At 59.7% G+C, this 19403-nt stretch overlaps 2 protein-coding genes across 3 annotated transcripts in view; both read right to left on the bottom strand.

The window, feature by feature from the left end:
* Positions 1 to 8149: 8149 nt before the first annotated feature.
* On the bottom strand, positions 8150 to 9444 carry UTF1 (undifferentiated embryonic cell transcription factor 1). Its single transcript, XM_058696072.1, has 2 exons — positions 8871 to 9444; positions 8150 to 8749 (listed from the first exon to the last, which is right to left on the bottom strand). Exons 1-2 carry the CDS (start codon positions 9442 to 9444, stop codon positions 8265 to 8267), a joined length of 1059 nt encoding a protein of 352 aa, XP_058552055.1. The 3' UTR covers positions 8150 to 8264.
* Positions 9445 to 13288: 3844 nt separating this feature from the next.
* KNDC1 (kinase non-catalytic C-lobe domain containing 1) overlaps positions 13289 to 19403 on the bottom strand; it is a 66198-nt gene continuing 60083 nt past the window's right edge. For both annotated transcript variants that reach the window (XM_058698215.1, XM_058698216.1), the window contains 4 exons: positions 17973 to 18095; positions 17831 to 17890; positions 16894 to 17051; positions 13289 to 15613 (listed from right to left, as the gene is read on the bottom strand). In XM_058698215.1, coding sequence (XP_058554198.1) covers positions 15382 to 15613; positions 16894 to 17051; positions 17831 to 17890; positions 17973 to 18095 — 573 coding nt within the window. In that variant the 3' untranslated portion in view covers positions 13289 to 15381. The remainder of the gene's footprint in view (positions 15614 to 16893; positions 17052 to 17830; positions 17891 to 17972; positions 18096 to 19403) is intronic.

The following is a 19403-nucleotide window of genomic DNA, read 5'->3' as shown; positions in this document are numbered from 1 at the left end:
CCCCCGGCTGGCCTAGGCTTGGGGACGGTGACGATGGCCCCCCTCGCAGCCTAGCACTCCTGCTGGAGGCTTGTCTTCTCCCGAGGTTGGCCCTCCAACCTGCCCCTTGGATCTGCAGTGCCAAAGGTGACAGGTGTGTACACCTGAGGGAGAGGGTGCTTCAGGTAGGGGGAGTCAGCATTACTGCTCCCAGGGCCGGGGGGGGGGGGGGGACTCCCAGGCCAGGAGTCCCCTGCCTCTGGCTGTTTGGGTGGGATCCCGGAAGGGGACTGTGACCAGGCGGCGGGCCGCGTAGGGCTGCCCGGGGAGAACCCTCCGGTCCCAGTTGGCCCTTCCCTCTCAAATTGTACTCGGCGCCCCCCCCCCCCCCACAACCCCATTTCGCCCCAGGCTTCACTTTGGGGCCCTTGAGTTGGATTCCAGGGACAGGAAGGAGGGGCGTCTGTCCGCCGAAGGCATGGAGGACCCTGCGGGGAAGGACGGGGGGAGCCACTGCCCTCCATTGCAGCGCTGTCTCCACGGTGGCCGATGCAGGCCTCGAGCTCCGGGAGGGTGCAGGAGTGACTGGGCTGCACAGGCCTCCCCCGCGGGTGCTCCAGCGAACCTGCCGGGGCCCTTCGGGGTCACGGACCCCGTCCACCTTCCTCTCCCCCCGCCCCCCCCCCCCCCCCCCGCCCCAACGCGTCTGTCTCCAGGACACGACCCCAAGGACCAGCCCGAGCCGCGTTCAGGGCGACCCGGGGCAGCGCGGCGGGAGCATCGACAAGCGGCGTGGTGGCCCTAGCCCACAGGCCGGCCTCCCGGGGGCGCCGGCGCCAGCCTGGGCGGGACCGCCAGCCTCTACGCCCGCCCCGCCCTGCAGGATCAAAGGCCCCTGGGGCCTCGCGGGGATTAACACCCCCAGCCCCGCCCCCCGAGCCCCCCCCTCCCCCCGGCCGGGCTGGGGGGTGCGGGGGCGGGGGCTGGGGAGACTCCCGCGGGCACAGCGGGAACCGGCAGGCGCTGACCCCGGCCCGCGAAGGGTCAGAGGAGGAACCGCGACGCGCCAGCGGCAGTGAGCCGTCCCGCTACCTGGGGACAGAGGCCCCGCAGGTGGGGGCCCGCACCGCTCACGGGGGCGGCGCCACACAAACCCGACCAAGGGAGACACCCCGCCCCCCCCAAGACTGCTCAGGCAGCGCGGAACTGGCCCCAGAAGCACCTCGAGAGAAAGAGGAACGCTCGTGGGGAATTCGTGTGTGGTGCGCTCACAAGCGTTAATTGATGACATGCCAGAATTCGCGCACGCCACCCCGAAAGAGCGCCACACCTTTGCAAACCCAGTTTTCTCGTCTTCATTTCCAGTCTATCAGGTTCCCCCCCCCCCCCCCCCAGTTCTGCTGGGCGAGTCCTCACTAAGGGGACCCTCCGGCCCACACATTCCCAGCTCCCGGCTTACACCTTCCCCTACCTGAACCACCGCCCCCCCCCCAGCCCCCGCCGCTGCCAGCTGTGCTTGCGGTGGACCCTTCCTCCAGCACCTCCCTGGGCTCAGGCCCCCTCTCCCCTCATCCGGAGCTTGGTGGTGCTTCTCCCCTCCCCGCGGCCGTCGGGGTCCCCCCTCTCCCCGTCATCTCGAGCCAATGACGAATGTGTCACCCTAACCTCAGCTTCCTCACTCTGGGGCTGCAGGCCCTGTCCCTGCTCTGATTCGGGGACCTACGTCCTCGGGTCTGCTGCCCCTCCGCCGCCTGCCTCCGAGGCTCGCGATCAGATGCGAAGTGGCCTTGGCTCTGACCGCTGACCTCGCCACTGAATCCCGCACCTGCTCGCCTCGGAGACGGGGCTCCCCGCGCGGAGTCCAGTCTATGACTCCAAAGTCCTGGCAGCCCCGCCCCCAACTCGCGTCCAAAGTCCCCATCCCCCTGACCGGACATTCCTGGCCTCAGCCCTCCGCCTGGGCTCCGGGTCCACTGTGTCCCGCCGCCCAGACGCCTCCGCCCCGCCCCGCGCCGCAAGGGCCAACCCGGACGTGCGGCCGACGGAGGCCGGCCCCGCCCAAGACCCCCTTCTCCACGCCATTAGGAAGTGGGGAGGAAGGGGGGGGGGTACGGGGGGACGCCGGCTAGTCCATTGCGGCCGCAACGCTGCCCTTCCGGTCCCCAGACTCACTCCAGCGCCGCGTGGCCACCCCAGCCTCTCGGGGAAACCAGAGCCACACCGCGCGGCCCGCCCGCCACGCCCCCACGTCGGATCACCCACGGGGCGGCTCCTCCCCTTCCCTCTCCACCCCTCCCCCTCCTTTTGCCCCCTCCCCCCCCCCCCCCCCCCCGACTTCCCTCCACGGCCCCCTGCCCTTCAGACGCCCCTTCGGCCGGCCTCCCTTCCCGTGGGAGCTCCCTGACTTCCCTGTTTGTGCTTCGGGCGGAAAGAACCAAGGTGTGAGCGTGGGGCACTCAGCTGGGTAATAGTCTGGGAAGAGAGCAGAGTGGGTGGGGTGTGGGATTCCCAGGCTGCAGGTGTGATGAGGCAGAGGCCCCCTCCCCCCTCCCCTCCCCTGCCCACCTCGGTGGAGAAGCGAGTTAGTGTCAGGGCCAAAGGACTCCCGACCTTCCAGCTCTGTTTACAAAGGCAGGTGGGAGGGGGATGCGGGAGTTCGGAGAACCGCAGGGTTGATACAGGTAACTATCTGGTAGAAGATATAACCAGAAAACCAGGCGGGGTTAATCAGGTTCCATTGCATCAAAAGGAAGTGAGACCTACTGTTGATCTCTTTAGGGATCTGACGTTTTTGGGGAGGCCGGAAGGGCCCTTGAAGGACTATGTCAGAACCGAGGGCTCAGAGAATAAGGGAAGGAATGGAGTGTCCGCTGGGTGTCCTGAAGGTGAAAGAAATTAGACTCACTGTATAGGCAGGAAAACCCGCTAGAAGGAACAGTGGCTTGTCGCATGTGGGTAAATGGCCAATGCTTGCACCCCAAGCAGACTCCCCACCTACTGGTGCTGGGCTGCATCTGGGTGTGAGGCCTGGGAAGAAGACCAGGACCGTCAGACTCAGGTCCGTGCCTGGGACCCAGCAAGACTTGGGTCTGGGCCAGGTGAGGAAGGGAGTCTCACGCTGGCAGAGCCATGGGTAAAGCGGAAGAACAAAAAACATGTTAGGATTTCTCTGGATTCAGATAGCAAATGACAGTTCTGGGAGGCACTAGCACACGGATGTGAATAGTGAGCTGCCTTGCTGGGCATCATGGGAAACAAGGTGAGGGGCTGGCAGGGGAGACTTCTGGAACATTGGACTCACTGTTGGATTCGAATGCACTTGTTTGATAGATTTGACAAGTGTCTGGGGGAGCTCGGCTGCCGCAACAGGGCACCACAGACTGGGGGCTTACAAGGACATTTCTTCCTCTGGCAGCTGGAGGTCCAAGATCAGGGTGTGGTGTGGTGGGGTTCTGGTGAGGGCACCTCCTGGCAAGCCGATGGCCACTCCCTTGCTGTCCTGTCTCAGAAAGCACCAATCCCAACGACGAGGCGCCGCCCTCAGGACTGAATCCTGTCCCAAAGGCCCCGTCTCCTGATACCATCACATTGGGGGCTAGAATTTCAACATACATATTTTGGGGACACAAACATCCAGTCCATAATACAGAACAATATAGCTTCTAACAGAACAATTTAGCAGCAGAACCGGTGTGGAAGGTTAAGTAGCAGCCAGTAATATGGTCAAAGTGGTCGGCCTCCAGGGTGCAAAACCGGAGGAAGAAATCACAGACACTGAACCTGGAAAGAAAGGGGGAATTAGGCCTCTGGTAAGACTGAAGGAATATAGGAGTTTATCTTATCTCATTATAAATCATATGAAGGATAAGCCAATTTACCAAAATCTTAGATATGTGTTCTTTGCGAAAAAAAATGATAGGTCATGATCACTCAGCCCTGTTTGCTTTGACTTGGAAAAAGATGCAGGTTTCAGAGCCCCAGCAGAGTCCAAAAGCAGCAGGTTTGAGAATGTTCCAAAGATCAATGTAATTAGGGAAACAAGCGTGGAAGAGACAAGAATCTGGACGGACAGACAATGACAGTCAAGAAGATGACAATTTCTTATTTTAAAAAAAATTTTTCATTTTTTTTTTTTAATTTACATCCAAGTTAGTTCACATATAGCGCAACAATGATTTCAGGGGTAGATTCCTTACTGCCCCTTCCCCATTTAGCCCATCCCCCCTCCCACACCCCCACCAGCAACCCTCTGTTTGTTCTCCATGTTTAAGAGTCTCTTGTGTTTTGTCCCCCTCCCTGTTTTTATATTATTTTTGCTTCCCTTCCCTTACATCCGCCTGTTTTTTATCTTAAAGCCCTCATATGAGTGAAGTCATATCATATTTGTTTTTCTCTAATTTTGCTCAGCATAATATCTAGTTCCATCCACGTAGTCGCAGATGGCAAGATTTCATTCCTTTTGATCACCGAGTAATACTCCGCTGTATATATATGCCACGTCTTTTTTTTTTTTTTTTTTTTTTTAAATTTTTTTTTTTCAACGTTTTTTTAAATTTATTTTTGGGACAGAGAGAGACAGAGCATGAACGGGGGAGGGGCAGAGAGAGAGGGAGACGCAGAATCGGAAACAGGCTCCAGGCTCCGAGCCATCAGCCCAGAGCCTGACGCGGGGCTCGAACTCACGGACCGCGAGATCGTGACCTGGCTGAAGTCGGACGCTTAACCGACTGCGCCACCCAGGCGCCCCAGTGCCACGTCTTCTTTATCCATTCATCCATCGATGGACATTTGGGCTCTTTCCATACTTTGGCTATTGTGGATAGCGCTGCTATAAACATTGGGGTGCATGTGCCCGAGAAGACAGGAATTTCAAACATGAAGTTACAAAGGAAGTTTACCTCTGTTAAATTTTTTATTTTTATTCATTGATTGATTTTGAGAGAAAGAAAGCACGAGTCAGGGAGGGGCAGAGAGAAGACAGAATCCCAAGCAAGCTCCAAGCTCAGCTCAGCCCGACTCGGGGTTCAGTCCCAGTTACCATGAGATCATGACCTGAGCCGAAATCAAGAGTAGGACATTTAACCGACTGAGCCACCCAGGCGCCCCAAGTTTGTTTTTTTAACTGTTAATTTTTCAAAAATGTTTATTTTGAGAGAGAGCGCAGGGGAGGGGCAGAGAGCCAGAGGGAGGGAAAGAACCCCAAGCAGGCTCCCCCAGTGTGGGACTCCCATCTCAGGAACTGTGAGATTGTGATCTGAGCCGAAATCAAGAGTAGGGCACTTAACTGACTGAGCCACCCAGGTGCCCCAACCTCTGTTAAGTTTTGAGGCACAACTGGACATCAGAGAGAGTGCAGGTACCAGAGCTAATTACAGATAAGGAGTGTCGAGCTATTCGGGAGTAAAAAAGCAGCCCCGCACATTGATAGGGTTATTTGCCTACTTGTAGAAAAATGCATTTAACGTTGAGGTGTTCTCTTGTAACCAACAGATTGATCACCAGATAAAGGTTACTTCACAAGGCCCTGGACAGCACTGGTCCTCGACGGATCGGCAAGATGTGAAAACACTCCTTCTGGTTCCAGCCCCAGAATGCAAAGGGGCTGGGCTGGGCTGGGTGGGCGGCCCTGCAGCTGGGCGGAGAGGACCCGCAGCCACAGAGCTTCTTCGGCTGAACTGAGGAAGGGCACAGGCGATGTGCGCAATCCCTGGCCCGCAGGGCGGCACAGAACAGAATGGCACGACGGGGAGCTCCACACTAGGCGGGTGGGTCGCCCAGCCAAGGAGGCAGTTGGGCACGACAGTCCCTCTGGCACCTGCCAGAATGCGCGCTGTAAGAATGGTCCTTGAAGGTGCACACTGCACAGCCACTCGGGTGGCTGCTATACAAAAAAGTCTCTGCGTCAGCGAGGATGCAGAGAAACTGGGGCCCTTGTACACGGTTGGCGGGAACGTGAAACGGTGCAGCCATGCGGACAACAGTGTGGAGATTCCTCAACAAACTAAAAACGGAGGGGCACCTCATTGGCTCAGGCGGTTGAGCGTCCGGCTTCGGCTCAGGTCACGATTTCGTGGGTTTGAGCCCCGAGTCAGCACGGAGCCTGCGTGGGATTCTCTCTCTCTCGCTCTCTTTCTGCCCCTCCCCTGCTCATGCTCTCTCTCTCTCAATAACAAAGAAAAAAAAATTAAAATTAAAAAAGAAATGAAGGGTATGAATCTGCTGTCCAGGGGCTCCTAGGGAGAGGGCACTAATCTGAGGAGTAGTCCTAGGAGACCCTGCTGGAGACACTGCCCTGTGCTCGTGGTCAGGCCCAGGGAATGATTGCTAATGTCCAGTGAAAGCATCGCCACTGTGGCGTGTCTGTCCCGGTGCCCAGAACCAAGCATAAGACACGCACATCACAGAACAGGGTGCGGACACGCCTCACCTCACTGACCCACAATATAGCCCCGGACGAAGGGGAGGGACAGCGAGAAGGGATTTGGGAATCTTTGGGGCATCCACAACAGCCGGTTTAAGGAACAGAGAACCCGCCCAAGCAGCTGGGTTGAGCCAAGGAAACATGAACAGCCCAAACCCCCCTCCTCAGGCAGGAAGACACGGAAGATGGGCAGAGAAGGAACGTTCAGGTTCCTTACTCCAGCACGAGGGGCCTGAGGAGGCCATGGGATGCACCCCATTTGTAAGGTGGGCAGTAAGGCAGATGGGTTTTCCGAGGTGCCTTCAAGCCTCTCAAACTCGATGACCTCCACAGATTTCTTTCAGCCACAAAATAGCCTTCCTCCAGGGCAGAGGGTCCCCGGGCATCACCCCCACCCCGGGAGGCTGACATATTTGCCCCAGCCTGTGGTTCTGACCTTCCAGTGGGAAGTGGCCTGTGGGGTGGGGGGGGGGTGGGGGGGTGGGGGGTAGGTCTGCAAGCTGGAATCACCCCATAGCAGGTTTTTGGCAGCCTAGACACTCTCAGGGATCATAGCATAGACAGCATCGTGAAGCAGAAGAAAAGTGTGTCTTAAGGGAGGTGACGCTTTGAGTCACTTTTATGGTTTTGGTCTCACAGAGCCCCCAGGACCTGCCATAAATGTACAGCCCACGGGTGGGCTCAGCTTCTGGGGTCTGGGAGACCACTCCTGCTCCCATTTGGGGATCTCTGCAGGCCAAGGGTCCAACTGGGGTCTCTTCTCCAAAGATTCCTGAAAAGGGCTTGGGGGAGGGGCTTTACCCCCCACCCCCACCCCAAGCCCCAGGTACTGCTGGAACCTTGGAACACAGGGCCAGCAAGAACACCTATTTAGCTTTGTGGCCTCGGGGCAATCACTTGTCCCTGAAAAGAACCCCTACTTGGTGGAACTGTATTGTTATGCTGGCCAGTTGCCTCGGGCTACTTCCTTATCTCCCCAGGGCAGGAGCACCTCCCGGCCCACCCAGTTCTCATTCGTTGGATCCACCGAAAGAGGGTGGGGCTCAGTTACTATTTGGAAAATGCTCCCAGGGCAGTTTTGGTCAAGTCCTCTCAAATCTGCAGGACGTGGTCCTCGGCCAAAGTCTCAGAGCCTGGGCTACCCACAGCAGTCACTTCCCCGGGGAAAAAAGGAGCCCCTCTCCTGGTATGCATTGGCTGTCCTGTTCCCAGCTGCCTCTAAGGAGTCCTGCTTTCCAGAACCCAGCCGGAAGGTTTAGGCCTGACTGGGGTCAGGGTGGGGCTCTGAGCACACCCTACCGGCAGCTCTGGTCAGGCTGGGGGAGTGTGCCCACAGTGGAGGAGAAACCTCTAATGCCCACCCCCAATGGCTCAGGCAGAGTCCGGTCACTGCTATTTTCCCTGGGGGTCCAATCTCCCCCCTGGTCCCGCTCAGTTGGGCTCCCAGGGAGGGCAGAGAATGCTCACCCACCAAGGCTGGGCTGGTGCAAAGTTCTGGCGGGCAGGGTCTGGGAGGCTCCGGGGAAAGCCAGTGTTACAAGGACCCCAACTTCCCATTCGATGTGCCCTTGCCTCCTAGGGAAGGTCCTAGTCAGCATCCCAGCACGCCCCAAGGCACAGGCAGCCCAGGCCCTCCACCCCCCACCCCACAGGGAGACATTTTAACCTCGGCCTGATCTCTGCAGACCGTTTTAGTAGGGACCACTCCTATCTAACACAAGACGTGCACGCGTTCACAGAATTATATTGGGAAAAAAAAAATCTTTTTATTGAACATACCTAGACTTGGAGTAGGGGAGGGCCGCAGGATGGGGTCAGGGCGGAGGTAACGTGATCCTACAGAAAGGATCGGGGCAGCCAGGCCTCAATCTCGCGGGTCGGCCAGGACGCCTCGCTCGGCGGCGGCGCTGCCTAAGATGAAGCCGACGGCCAGGGACACGGTCTGGTCGAAGGAGCCGCGCAGCTGCTCCACGTGCTGGTTCAGGGTCAGCAGCTGGTCGCGCAGCGGACCCAAGATGGCCACGATGTCGCCCAGGTGCCCGAGGGTCTGCAGAAGGGCGGCGTTCAGCGACGGGGGCGCGGACTGCGGGGGCGCGTGGTTTTCGGGGCGGCCGGACGGAGAGTCGGGGTCCTCCCGGGCGGGGTCTAGGGCCGGCGGCGGCGGGGATGCCGCGGCGCGGAAAGGCGCGTGGTCCTCGGGGCGGCCGGGCGGGGCGGCAACCGTGGAGAACGCCGTCGGGGAGCCGGGAGCGCGCGGTGCGTCTGCAGACTTGGGCGGCGTCGGGCTGAACCTCAGCGTCCAGGCAGGGTCTGCGTCGGGGTCGCGGGCGGCGGGCGGCGGTGGAACGTCTGGAACGCGGAGGGGGCGTCGGGCCGGGCTCCGGGGGCTCGCCCGCCGCGGCTCTTACGCCCAGGGGCCCCTGCTGCCGCCCCGGCTCCCCCACCCGCCCCCGCCCCCGTCCCCGCTTACCCGGTCCCGCGGACGAGAGGTGCGCGGCGGCGGCCGCCCGGCGGCCGCGCGGGGGGCGCCCGGGCCCCGGGGAACGGCGGCGGCCGCGGCGGTGCCCGTTGTCGCCCAGCAGCCCCATGAGCTCGCGGATCTGCGCATCGAATGGCCCGGACGGCTGGCCCTGGGCGTCGCGGAGCTTGTCCTTGAGGAACTTGTAGCGGCGGCGGCACTGCGCGGGCGTGCGCCGCACCTGCTGGCGGGCCAGCGCGGCCGACACGCGGCGGTAGGTGGGCAGCGCCTGGCGGCGGTCGAGCAGCAGCGCGCGCCACACGGTCGGCTGCAGCAGCGTGCCCAGCAGCAGCTCCGTCTCGCGGGCGCTCCAGGGCGTGCGCTGCGCCGAGCCCGGGGACACGGGCGACCCGGGGAGCCCGAGGGACGCGGGGGACGCGGGCGCTGCCAGCGCGCCGGGCGAGGCGGGCCGCCGGGGCGGTGTCCCCGGGGCGCCCCCGGCCGGCCGCAGCTCGGGGTCGGGGCTGGCCGGCGACGCCGGCGCGGGGGGCGCGGGCGGCGGCGGCCGCCGCGGCCGGAGCAGCATCCCGGGGCCGGCGGGGCGCGTGGGGTCGGGGCCGCGGCCCGAGAGAGGCCGCCTGCACGGGATCAGAGGGTGCACGCTCGCCGGAGAAGGAGCGGGAGCCGGAGCCCGAGCGAGAGCCGCGAGAGCCGTCGCGGGTCTACGCCGTCCGCCCCCGCGCGCCCCGCCCCGTCCCGCCCCGCCCCCACCCAGCTAGCCGACTTCAACTTGGGCTGGCCCGGGCCCTGGCCAGGAACAAACCACAGCAGCTCTACTTTTTAAACTCTGGAGTTGACGAACTAAAGGATACGGCAGCTTGCCCGAGGCGTGCAAGGTTCGATTCGTTTTTACGCAAGTGCCGTGCCCTTTCACCGCCGCGCAGACCTAGCCATGGAACATTCCAGCTCCCAAAGGCGCCCCCGCGCCCCTCCCATTTGCCGCAGGCGCGTCCCCGCCCGTGGTTCGCAGAGGCGCTGGTGTTTGGGCCCCGCCCCCACCTGCCTTGGTTCTGGTGTGAGCACCGAGGTGTGGTCGCCGCTGCGTGCAGCCAGCTCAGGGCAGGATCTGCTGAGTTATGACCAGAGCTCAGAATTGGTGTCATAATTCATTCTCTCTCTCTCTCTCTCTCTCTCTCTCTCTCTCTCTCACACACACACACACACACACACACACACTTCACAGGAAAAAACTGCTTTATTCTAATAACTACCCTTAACATCAGATTAATAGAGAGTATTGAGCATTTCCTCCTGCAACCAGGAAGAAGACAAGGATGCCCCAGCATCACTGGTTCTATTCAACATCATTCTGGAAGTGTAGCCAGAGCAATAAGGCAAGAAAAAGGAGTAAGGTTTATAAAATTGGAAATGAAGAAGTAAAACCATCATTATTTTCAGGTGATATGATTGTAAATGTAGGAAATACAAAATGATCTGCAACCACATTATTAGAATTAGTAAATGAGTTTAGCAAGGTCATTGAGTACAACAATAAACAAAAATCAATTGTATTTCCATATACTAGCTATAGTCGTTTTTATAACTTTTTAGTTTGGGGTAATTGGTGGCACAGAAGGGACTGGAGACCCTGTGCCACCCCCCCCCCCCCCCCCCCAGAGGAGCGTCTCGTGGGACCATGGCACCTTTGTCAAAGCCGAGGAATTCACGTTGGCACAACCATTGACTGAGCCACAGACTTGGCTTGGGTCTTAGCAGGTTTCCCAGAAACGAGCCTGTTCTGTCCCAGGACCCGGTCCAGGGCACCGCACCGCGTGCGGTCGTCTCGCCTCCTCTGTCCCCTCTGGACCCTGGCAGTTTCCCACTCTTGTTGTCCACGTTCTGGACACTTTGAGGAGACTGCTTGGTGCTTTGTGGGTGTCCTTCACCTTGGGTTTGTCAGATGCCTTCTCATGATGAGCCCGGGCTTGTGGGCGTTTGGGAAGAAGACAGACGTTGCCGGGGTGCCCGCCACCTCTCCACCGTCTGGTCACCAAGTGCACCCCACACGTGGGGGTGAGCGGGCTGCCCTTTGAGGGGGGTGGTCACGTGTTGTTTGGGGCTCTCCTGTAATTCCTCCTTATCAGTGGACTCGTGCCGTCCTGCATGACGGGGTGCCATCCCATGCCATCAGCTGGAGGCGCCCAGATCGCCCCAGCTCTCTTTCTCTTTCCCTCTTGTCCTGTGTCCATCTGACATGCCCCCCACTCCCAGTACTTCTCTGCTTTGTGCCGCTACCAGAGACTTCTGATCGTCTTGTGCTTTCCCCACTCCAGCCCTAGAATCAAGCAATTTGCCATTTCTCCAAAAACCTGTGGCTCCTTCTTTTGGGGAGAGTGGTATCTGGAATCCAAGGTCTGGATACGGGTGTGCCTGTTGCTACTGGGGTGTCACTGCTTCCCAGCCACTGGGTCTCGGTGGGGAATAGTTTCCCCCGCCCAGGGTATATTTGTTGATGTCTGGAGATGTTGGCTGTCACAACTTGGGGGCTGCTGCTAGCATGTAGGGGGTAGAGACCAGAGGTGCTGGGAAACACCCCACAGTGCACAGGATGGCCCATCCACCCAGCGCATCAGTGGGGCTGTGACTGGGCTGTGTGCTGGCCCCGTGGAGGGTGAGTTAGGAAGCATGTGTATGTGCACCCGCCCACGTGTCCACACCTGGCCTCCCCACTGGCTTTGCTGCAACTTCGCTCTCTGACGGCGGGAGGCCCCGGCTCCCTTATCTACAGCTTACGTATTTATGGATCAACCCTAGTGTGCACGGGAAGTAGCTTTAGGATTGCTGAGCCGAGTTCCCCGGAGAAGTCAGTCCATCGACTGGGTGTAGGCCTAATATGGTCTTTGGCCTCGCAGTTTCCTTTCAAAGCACTGTTTTCCAGGGAGACTTAGGTCAGCCCCCCAAAGGGGTGGGAGGCAGCTGAAGACACCGGGGCAGCCCCAGGCACAGTGTGCCCGTGCGAATGCCTCCCGCCTTTAGAGCAAGCTTCAGACAGCAGTAGGAGCCACGGCAAACAACCCCAAACCACCCGTCTGGGGGCTAATGCCGGTGGGCAGGCCAGCTGACGGGGTCCTCTTTCACAGAGCAGACGACCACCTCGCCGTGGGGAGCCGTCTGCCCCTCAGCACGCAACAAGGAGCTGCGTCATGCGCCACGGCATAACCATTGACGCTGAGCAGTGGCCGGCGCTGGCCCTGTTTGGTTATGCCGCTGATTCCGTGGTCAGAGCTAGGACGAGGGTTCGGGTGGGCTGCTGGGCGTTCCCTTGGGACTGGGGCGGGCAGGTGTGGCACCGTTTCCGGGGCCCTGGCCTGGCTGTTTGGGGCCCCACAGGCCTCTAAGCCGCATGTGCTGGTGCCTGGGCGGCTCCGGGGCCGGCTGGCCGGACGTCTCTCCCGTCTCTGCTCCGTCCGCTCAGGACTGCTGCCTTGGGCCTGCTCCAGCGTGGTGGTCTCGGGGTAGTGAAACATTGCCTGTGGTGGGGCCTTTCCCCAGAGCACGGATACACCGGGCCAGCCTTCATCGGCATAGGAGTGGACTGCCCAGGGTGGGGACCTGGGAAGCATGGCTAGCTTGGGGGCCTAAGGGGTCACTGGTTGTCAATTGTCATAAAGGAAAACCTGTTGATTTGATTAGACCCAGTGCAGTGGAAGGAGATCCCGGTCCTCCTGTCTCAGGGGGGAAGAGAGACCAGGGTTTAGTGATTTTAAGGTGGGTGAGGACCCAAACCACCCACCCACCCGCGACTGGGACACTGGGACCCACCCGTGCAGCCACTGTGCGCGGTAACGTGACTCTAACAGGACGCTCTTGCCAGGCGGGGGACTTTACCCTTTATTACAGGGACTCCCCGGGTGGCTTTTCCACAGAAAACAACCATGTATGTCCCCAAATTCTTCGAACCCCTGGTCTCCTGCCCCTCCTTTCGCGGTGTCTGGCAGGACCCTTCCCGGTGGCAAGCAAGCCTGAAGGAACATCCCTGTCTTGCCCTGGTGAGGGAGGACCCGGCCGTCCTGCCCTCAGGCTCCGGGTGAGGCCGGCAGCCTTCGGGTCCCAGGCTGGGGACACCAGTCCGTGCCAGAACAAGCTTTGTTTGGGTGGTTTGCAGGCAACCGCTTCCTATGGCAACAGAGAGACCGCGCGCTCATGGGCCTAGCAGTTCTGGGGTTCTGCTCTGGTGGGGCTGGAATTAAACGAGTTGGCAGACCTGGCCCTTCTCCGTGCCACCCAAGGACATACTGGCTGTGGCCGGTACTTCTCGCCCCCTGGTGCCTTCGTGAGCACCCCTGAAGTTGTCTTCGTCCGGCCACGGAGGAGCCCACGTGACTCCCGGTGCGAGTGTCAGTCTGGAGACAAGCCGTAGGGAAGCCATCTTGGTAGAAATGACTTTATTTAGAAATCTGTACCAGTGACATTTGGGCGACATGCAGACGATCGCGCTTAAGCTGAAAGCCCAGTCACTTCCCCGTGAATAAACTGTTACGGTTGGAATGTTTATTTGCGCCAGACCCGCAGTTTCAGGCTCTGTGACACCACCTTTGTTAAATTCAAAATCTGAAAATGTAAGTGTAAGTGTTGTTTGGTAGAACATAATCCTCATATAAAAGCCAGAAAAAACCCGAACTTGCGTGGCGGGGAGTGCCAAGTTCCTCTTATATTCCGTTTAAGCAGGACCTATGTGTCGCAAATGAATTTGTGTGGGAAACACATCTTGACATTACAAACTCCGTATTTTATCACAAGTAACTGTTTTCCCAGAAATACTAACAGCTGGTTGTTCTAAAGAATCTCCAATTCTGAGACTCTAGAGAACAGCCTTGGGTCTTGCAACGATGTGCAACCTAAGATCGGTGGCGCCTGGGACGGTGCCGGGGGGGCCTCATCTCCCCGTGTGGGGGCCGTGACCACACCTTCCTGGTCCCTGTACACCTGGCCGAGGGGTCTTCTGGCCGCTGAGCAAATGCTCAACACCAGCTGTTTGGAATCCAAGCCTCGGGGAAGAGCTTGGTTCCATCCAGGCTGCGAACGTCACCTCCCCCGCGGTTCTGACGTCACCTCCTCCGCGTTCTGACGTCACCTCCCCCACGGTTCTGACGGAGCGCTAGCGAAGGCAAGCTGTGAGAGCCCGGGCGTAGGCGTGTGCAGCGCATGCTGGGTGCTGGCGGCAGATGGACCTGGGCCACAGGCCTGAGGCCCCCAGACGGGGCTGGGGGAGGCTCTCAGGGCCCCTGAGGCCTTGAGTCGGCTTTGGAGCTGCTGTTTGTATCCTGTGTGCTTTGCTAGGAAGCAGAGCCTCGAGGGCCTCACCAGGAACTGTCCTAAGGGGTGGGGGTTGGGCAGAGGCCGCGGGCACTTGGGGGGCTGCCGGTGTGGAGCCGTGAGGTGCTCCCTCACCAGCAACCAGAGGCGGGGCTGCCTGCTGGGGCAAGGGCTGCAAAACTCAGGCACCCCCACTTGGCAGGAATGGGGGTGAGCTGAGCTGGGCCCCTAAAGGGGAGGTCTGGAAGGAGGGGGTCAGGGGAAGGGGGGTGTGGGGGGAGGTCTGGGGGTGGGGAGGGAGAATTTGGGAGGTCGGGGTGGGGAGAGGGAGGTCTGGGTGGAAGATGGGTATAGGTGTGAGGTGTTGGGGGGGGAAGTCTGGGATGTGGGAGGAGATCTGGGGGAGGTCTGGGTGGAAGGGAGGGGGATGTTGCGTGTCGGGGGAGGTCTGGGGGTGAGGAGGAGGAGGAGTTTGGGGGATGGTCTGGGGTTGGGGAGGGGGTATTTGCGGGTTAGTAGGCCTGGGGTGGGGAGCGGGAGGTTGGGAGACAGGGGTAGGTGTGAGGTATGGGGGGGAGGTCTGGGGGTGGGGAGGGGGGTTTTGTGGGGTGGGAGGAGGCCTGAGGGTAGGAGTGTGGGCCCAGGCTGGGGCTTGGGCCACTGGGAAGGAAGCCTCAGGGCCCCAGGGGAAGGTTTCGGACACCCCTGGAGCCTATGGTTGGCATGGGGGTCAGAGGTCAGTTTGGTCCTTGGCTGCTGGGCAGACATAAGCTGGACTCAAGAAAACAATGCTCTGAGTCAGGGTGGGTGGCTGTGGGGTTTTGGGGGGGCGGGATCCCTGGAGAGTTGGCAGGGAGCAGTTTATCTCTAAGAAGTATAAATGGGTATGTGGCTCCTGGGGAGTTAACTTATTCTATTTTTGTGTTAATTTTAAAATATAGTTTTAAACTAGCAGCAATACCCCAACCTCCACCAGAGCCCCGATCCTCTCCCTCTCGGCAAGGCCCTCGAGCCTCCACCCCCCAGAGCCCCCCGGGCATGCACCCCGACGCCTCGGCTGGGCCCTGGCTCCTGCACTGGGGGTCCCCCGTCCGGGGCAGCAGACGCTGGGCTGCACGGACTTCCTGGGCCTGGACGGCAAGCGGGCGGCTCTTTTCTGCCCCAGTCCTGTCCTCGATTTGGCATTCTCATCACATCCACCGTCCCGTTACTGGAACGTGGCTTTCATTCTCCGTAACTTGTCCTGGATCTTGCGGGAGTGCTTCTCGCTGGTGATCTGGTGGAAGGAGGCCCTGTTGTCGGCCGCCAATGTGGAGATGTCGGCCCCGCTGAAGCGGGCGATTCTTTGCTTGAGGTAGGACTGCAGCTTGTGGTCGGGGGCAAACGTGTAGGGGTTCTCCTGGAACGCGTGGACCTGACTCACCACCTTGGCTATGTTCCTGTGTCGGGGAGAAGCGAACCGTTAGTTCGCACGAGGCCGCGGCTTGGGAGTTCCCGGCGTGTCACCGGAAACGTCTAACCCAAACCTCTTCTGGTATCAGCTCTGGGTGTTTCCGTATTGATTCTGATGGCCAAACCTCGTTTCGTTACTCAGGCCTGTTTGTCTACCCACACTCCCATCCATCCCTCTGCCCATCCGTCCACTTTTCCTCCCACAAACATTTACTGAACGTCTGTGTCGGGTCTGGTCAGTGCTGAGGGTTCCGGCGTGAATAGACCCCAGTGTCAGCCATCGAGGGCCCGCAGAGGAGAAACGTGAGGTAGGGAGATGCAGGGGCCACTGGGCACATGCTCCCCCCAGCTCTGTGTTCAGGGACATCACCTGACAGCTCAAGAGCCACCACCGTGGGGGCATTTACACCCCAGGGCTTGGCTGACACTGTGGAGCAGGGCTTGCCTCCCCTCAGAGCTGCAAGTTAAACAGAGGCCACACAGCCCCGGAGGTGGGGGTGGGGGTCGTCCAGGGAAGGGGGAAGCCGTGGGCTCCAGACACGTCTTCCCGTCGCGACTGTGGACGGAGATGGTCCAGTGTAGGGGACCAGGCTCTTGGATCCAGACGTACAATAGAGTTAAGAAGAGGCCTCATTAGGTCTCATCCCCTGTGCCTTCTGGATCGTGGCCTGCCATTCTGCTGACATGGATTAACGTGCACTGTGGTGTCTCTTAAGCACTTTTTAAGTTGGTGACCGAAAGGAGGCCTTGCACATAGCAGGTTGGAACCACTGGGCTCCAAGGCCCCTGGGCCGTGCCTGCTGAGGCCAGCCCTCCACCCTGAGTGCAGCTGGACTGTGGTCTGACCAGCTTCCACCTGACTGTGCACGTGGCTGGTGTGGAGAAGAGATGGGAGGAGAGCAGGGTGGGTGTGAGGCTGGGGGGTGGGTTGTGTGTGGGGGGGTGGGTGCAGGCCCAATGGAGAAGGGCTGGCCCAGTCCTGAGACACGCGGGGGCGTCTCGGAGGAGGCCCGGAGCTCCCAGGAGAGGTGGGCTGGAGGCCCGGCTTCTCCGGGCACGCTCGCATCCTCCGAGGCAGAAATGATCAATGGCCCACTTTGGCTGGGACTGCCGCGGTGGCTTTCACAAGCGGCCCCTGGTCTGTACCTCCCAGGCATGCCGAGCGCCCAGGGGTGTCGGGCAGAGGAACCACGGCCCCGCAAGAGCGGGCTGTGTAGACAGCTCTAGGGCAAGGGGCCCATGGGGCCGTGGGGAGCAAGGCCCTCACCTGAGCTTGCTCCATCTGTGGGCCCCGTTAGTCATGGTGAAGCCCCCCGTCTCCAGCTGCTGGATGTGCATGGCCAGGAGGCGCGCCGAGGGCAGAGTGGGCTGGGCCCGGAAGCGCCGTCCTTCCATAAGACACAGGCTGTCGCTCTTCAGGAAGACCTGGGGGCCCAGCCGGGGGCATGGGCAGGGGGAGACAGGTGAGAGTCAGTCCAGGGCCCTCAGCTCAGCCAATCCCCTGCATGGGGCTGCACAGCACTGATTTACATCCAATCCAAAGCGTGCCTGGGATGACTGGACGGGGGTCGGCGGTGCGGATGTCTGAGACTGGCAGACACGGGGGACCCGGACATCCAGCAGAAAGCCGCACGCGTCCCACTATCGTTACCTAACCTACTCTCTGCCGGGCTCCAGAAAACAGCCAGGTGACCCAGCTGCCCAAGTGACAATAAGACCCAGGCCGGCCGGCTTCAGGGACCTGTTTCCGGCGTCAACCAAGGACACGCAGCAGCCCTCCCGCCCTGCAGGGGGCCGGGCCCGGGGCGGGGGCCGCGGGGCCTCTGCTCCTGCTGCCGCATCTGGGGAAATGCCCACCGTTCCAGCGCTTCCTCGTTTCTGATCTCATGAGGCAAGTGCCTCTGTACTTGGGGAGAAGCACTGAGGCCAGAGGGCCAGCTCAGCTCGGTCTGGTCCTCTGGGCACCTGTACCCTGGGCACTGGCCCCTCGGTCTCTGCCCAGCTGAGTGGCAGAGGCCTCACGGGGAGGCGTGCAAGACCAGGCTAGCCGGGCTGCTCCACGCACGACTCTGAGGGGGCCGTGTGGCCTGGGGGCCACGATGCAGACTCTGCCCGGTGAGCCCCGCGGAGGTGCACACGGTGCGTCCTTAGGGGAAGCCCCAGGTGGACAGAAGCTGCCAGAAGCTCAGGCACAGCACCAGTACCTCCACGGCTTTCAGCTCTTCCATGACCTCTGCTATCTTTGCGGGTAGAATTCTCCAGGCCTAAAAGAAAAGCAGTGAACCCCCGTGGCCGTGCCGGTGCCCACACGCCCGCCCCTGGCCAGCACCCCCCGGAGTGACTCACGGGGGACTGCCTCACTGCGAGGTGCTCCAGGCCGCCCAGGATTTGCATGGCTGTCGCAAAGTTCCTTTGCTCGTAGCAAGACTTCGCGATCAGCAAAAATTTGGACAGTAAATTCACCTGCAACTGAAACCAGAAAATGACACATTCGGTGTGCTCCGGGTTAAGACGAGCCGGTAGATAGCATCTGAGGACCCGTTAGAGTAATCCAGCACCAGGGCACACAGGACAGGAGGTCCACCACCCATGTGGGGAGGAGGCAGGTGGGCTCAGGTCTCAGAGGATGGCTGTGAGGGGCAGGAGGACGCTCATGACTCGGAAACACAAAACGAAAAGGCAAGCACCCAGTAGGCACGAAGATGTGAAAAGAAGTCAGCCTCCCTTCTCCAAAGCAAAATCTCTCCCAGGACAAACCTCTGCTCTAGGACTGAGACACACGGGGCAGGGGGCACAGCTTTAGGACCCGGAAGGGCACCCCGGAGCCGATGCATCTCGTGGCCAAGAGCAGCTTCTCATCTGCCTGGCGCGACTCCACTGCAGGAAGGGCTTCAGCGCCTGACCAGGGGTGGTGGGTCCACGGGCCCCACTGCTCCTCTGCGGGTGGCCAGTCAGCAGATTTGGCAAATTCACCAGATTTGATAGGAACACCCGGTGGGATTCTCTTTCCTAACAGCATGTGCCATTTCAGAGGCCTGAGGTCCTGGGTTCATGGACCCACAGATAGCACTTGGATTTCACACAATTCCAGAGGCTTCTAGAAGATTCTAGAGAATTCAGCTGACCCCTCATTTCAGAGCTGCCTCACCTTATAAACTGTCACCAGGGCCAGGGCCTTCCTTCAGGCAGGAACAGTTGTCTGCCTGTGGGTCCCAACCACATGCCTTTCCACTGGACTTGACCTTGTCTGCGGTGATTCTGATGCCATCGAAGGTCACACAGATGGGCCCTTGGAGCTCATCCACCATGGTGGCCTCCCAGCTGTCTGGCCTGAGTGCTTCTTAAAGAGTCTTGGAAAACATTTACTCGCTCATACTTTTTAAGTTGACATCCCACTTTTTTCTTCATATATTTAAACAGATGCAAAATAGGGGTGCCTGGGTGGTTCCGTCAGTTGTGTCCAACTCTTGATTTCGGCTCAGATTTGTGGGATTGAGCTCGGTGCCAGACTCTGCTCTGACAACACGGAGTCTGCTTGGGATTCTCTCTCTGCCCCTTCCCTGCTTGCGTGTTCTCTCTCTCAAAAATAAGTATTTAAATAGATGTGAAATATGTAATTTCCAGCACTTTCAGATAAAACTGTTCCATCACATTTTTGTTTTTAAAAAAATGTGGTAAAAAATATGCAGTAGAAAATTTACTCTTGTAAGCACTCTTAATAGAGCTCTGCAGCGTTAGTGACACTGGGTTGTGTCACAGATCTCTAGAGCTTTCTTC

This window comes from Neofelis nebulosa, chromosome 13 (assembly GCF_028018385.1).
Source record: "Neofelis nebulosa isolate mNeoNeb1 chromosome 13, mNeoNeb1.pri, whole genome shotgun sequence".
NCBI lineage: Eukaryota > Metazoa > Chordata > Mammalia > Carnivora > Felidae > Neofelis > Neofelis nebulosa.
This window is presented reverse-complemented; position numbering and strand designations above follow the sequence as displayed.

Bases quoted from the DNA above. Each gene is read 5' to 3' on its own strand.
- UTF1 (XM_058696072.1), bottom strand. From the start codon at position 9,444: ATGCTGCTCCGGCCGCGGCGGCCGCCGCCGCCCGCGCCCCCCGCGCCG. The intron at 8,750-8,870 runs GTAAGCGGGGAC...TCCGCGTTCCAG, and splicing joins CCTCTCGTCCGCGGGACCGG to ACGTTCCACCGCCGCCCGCC.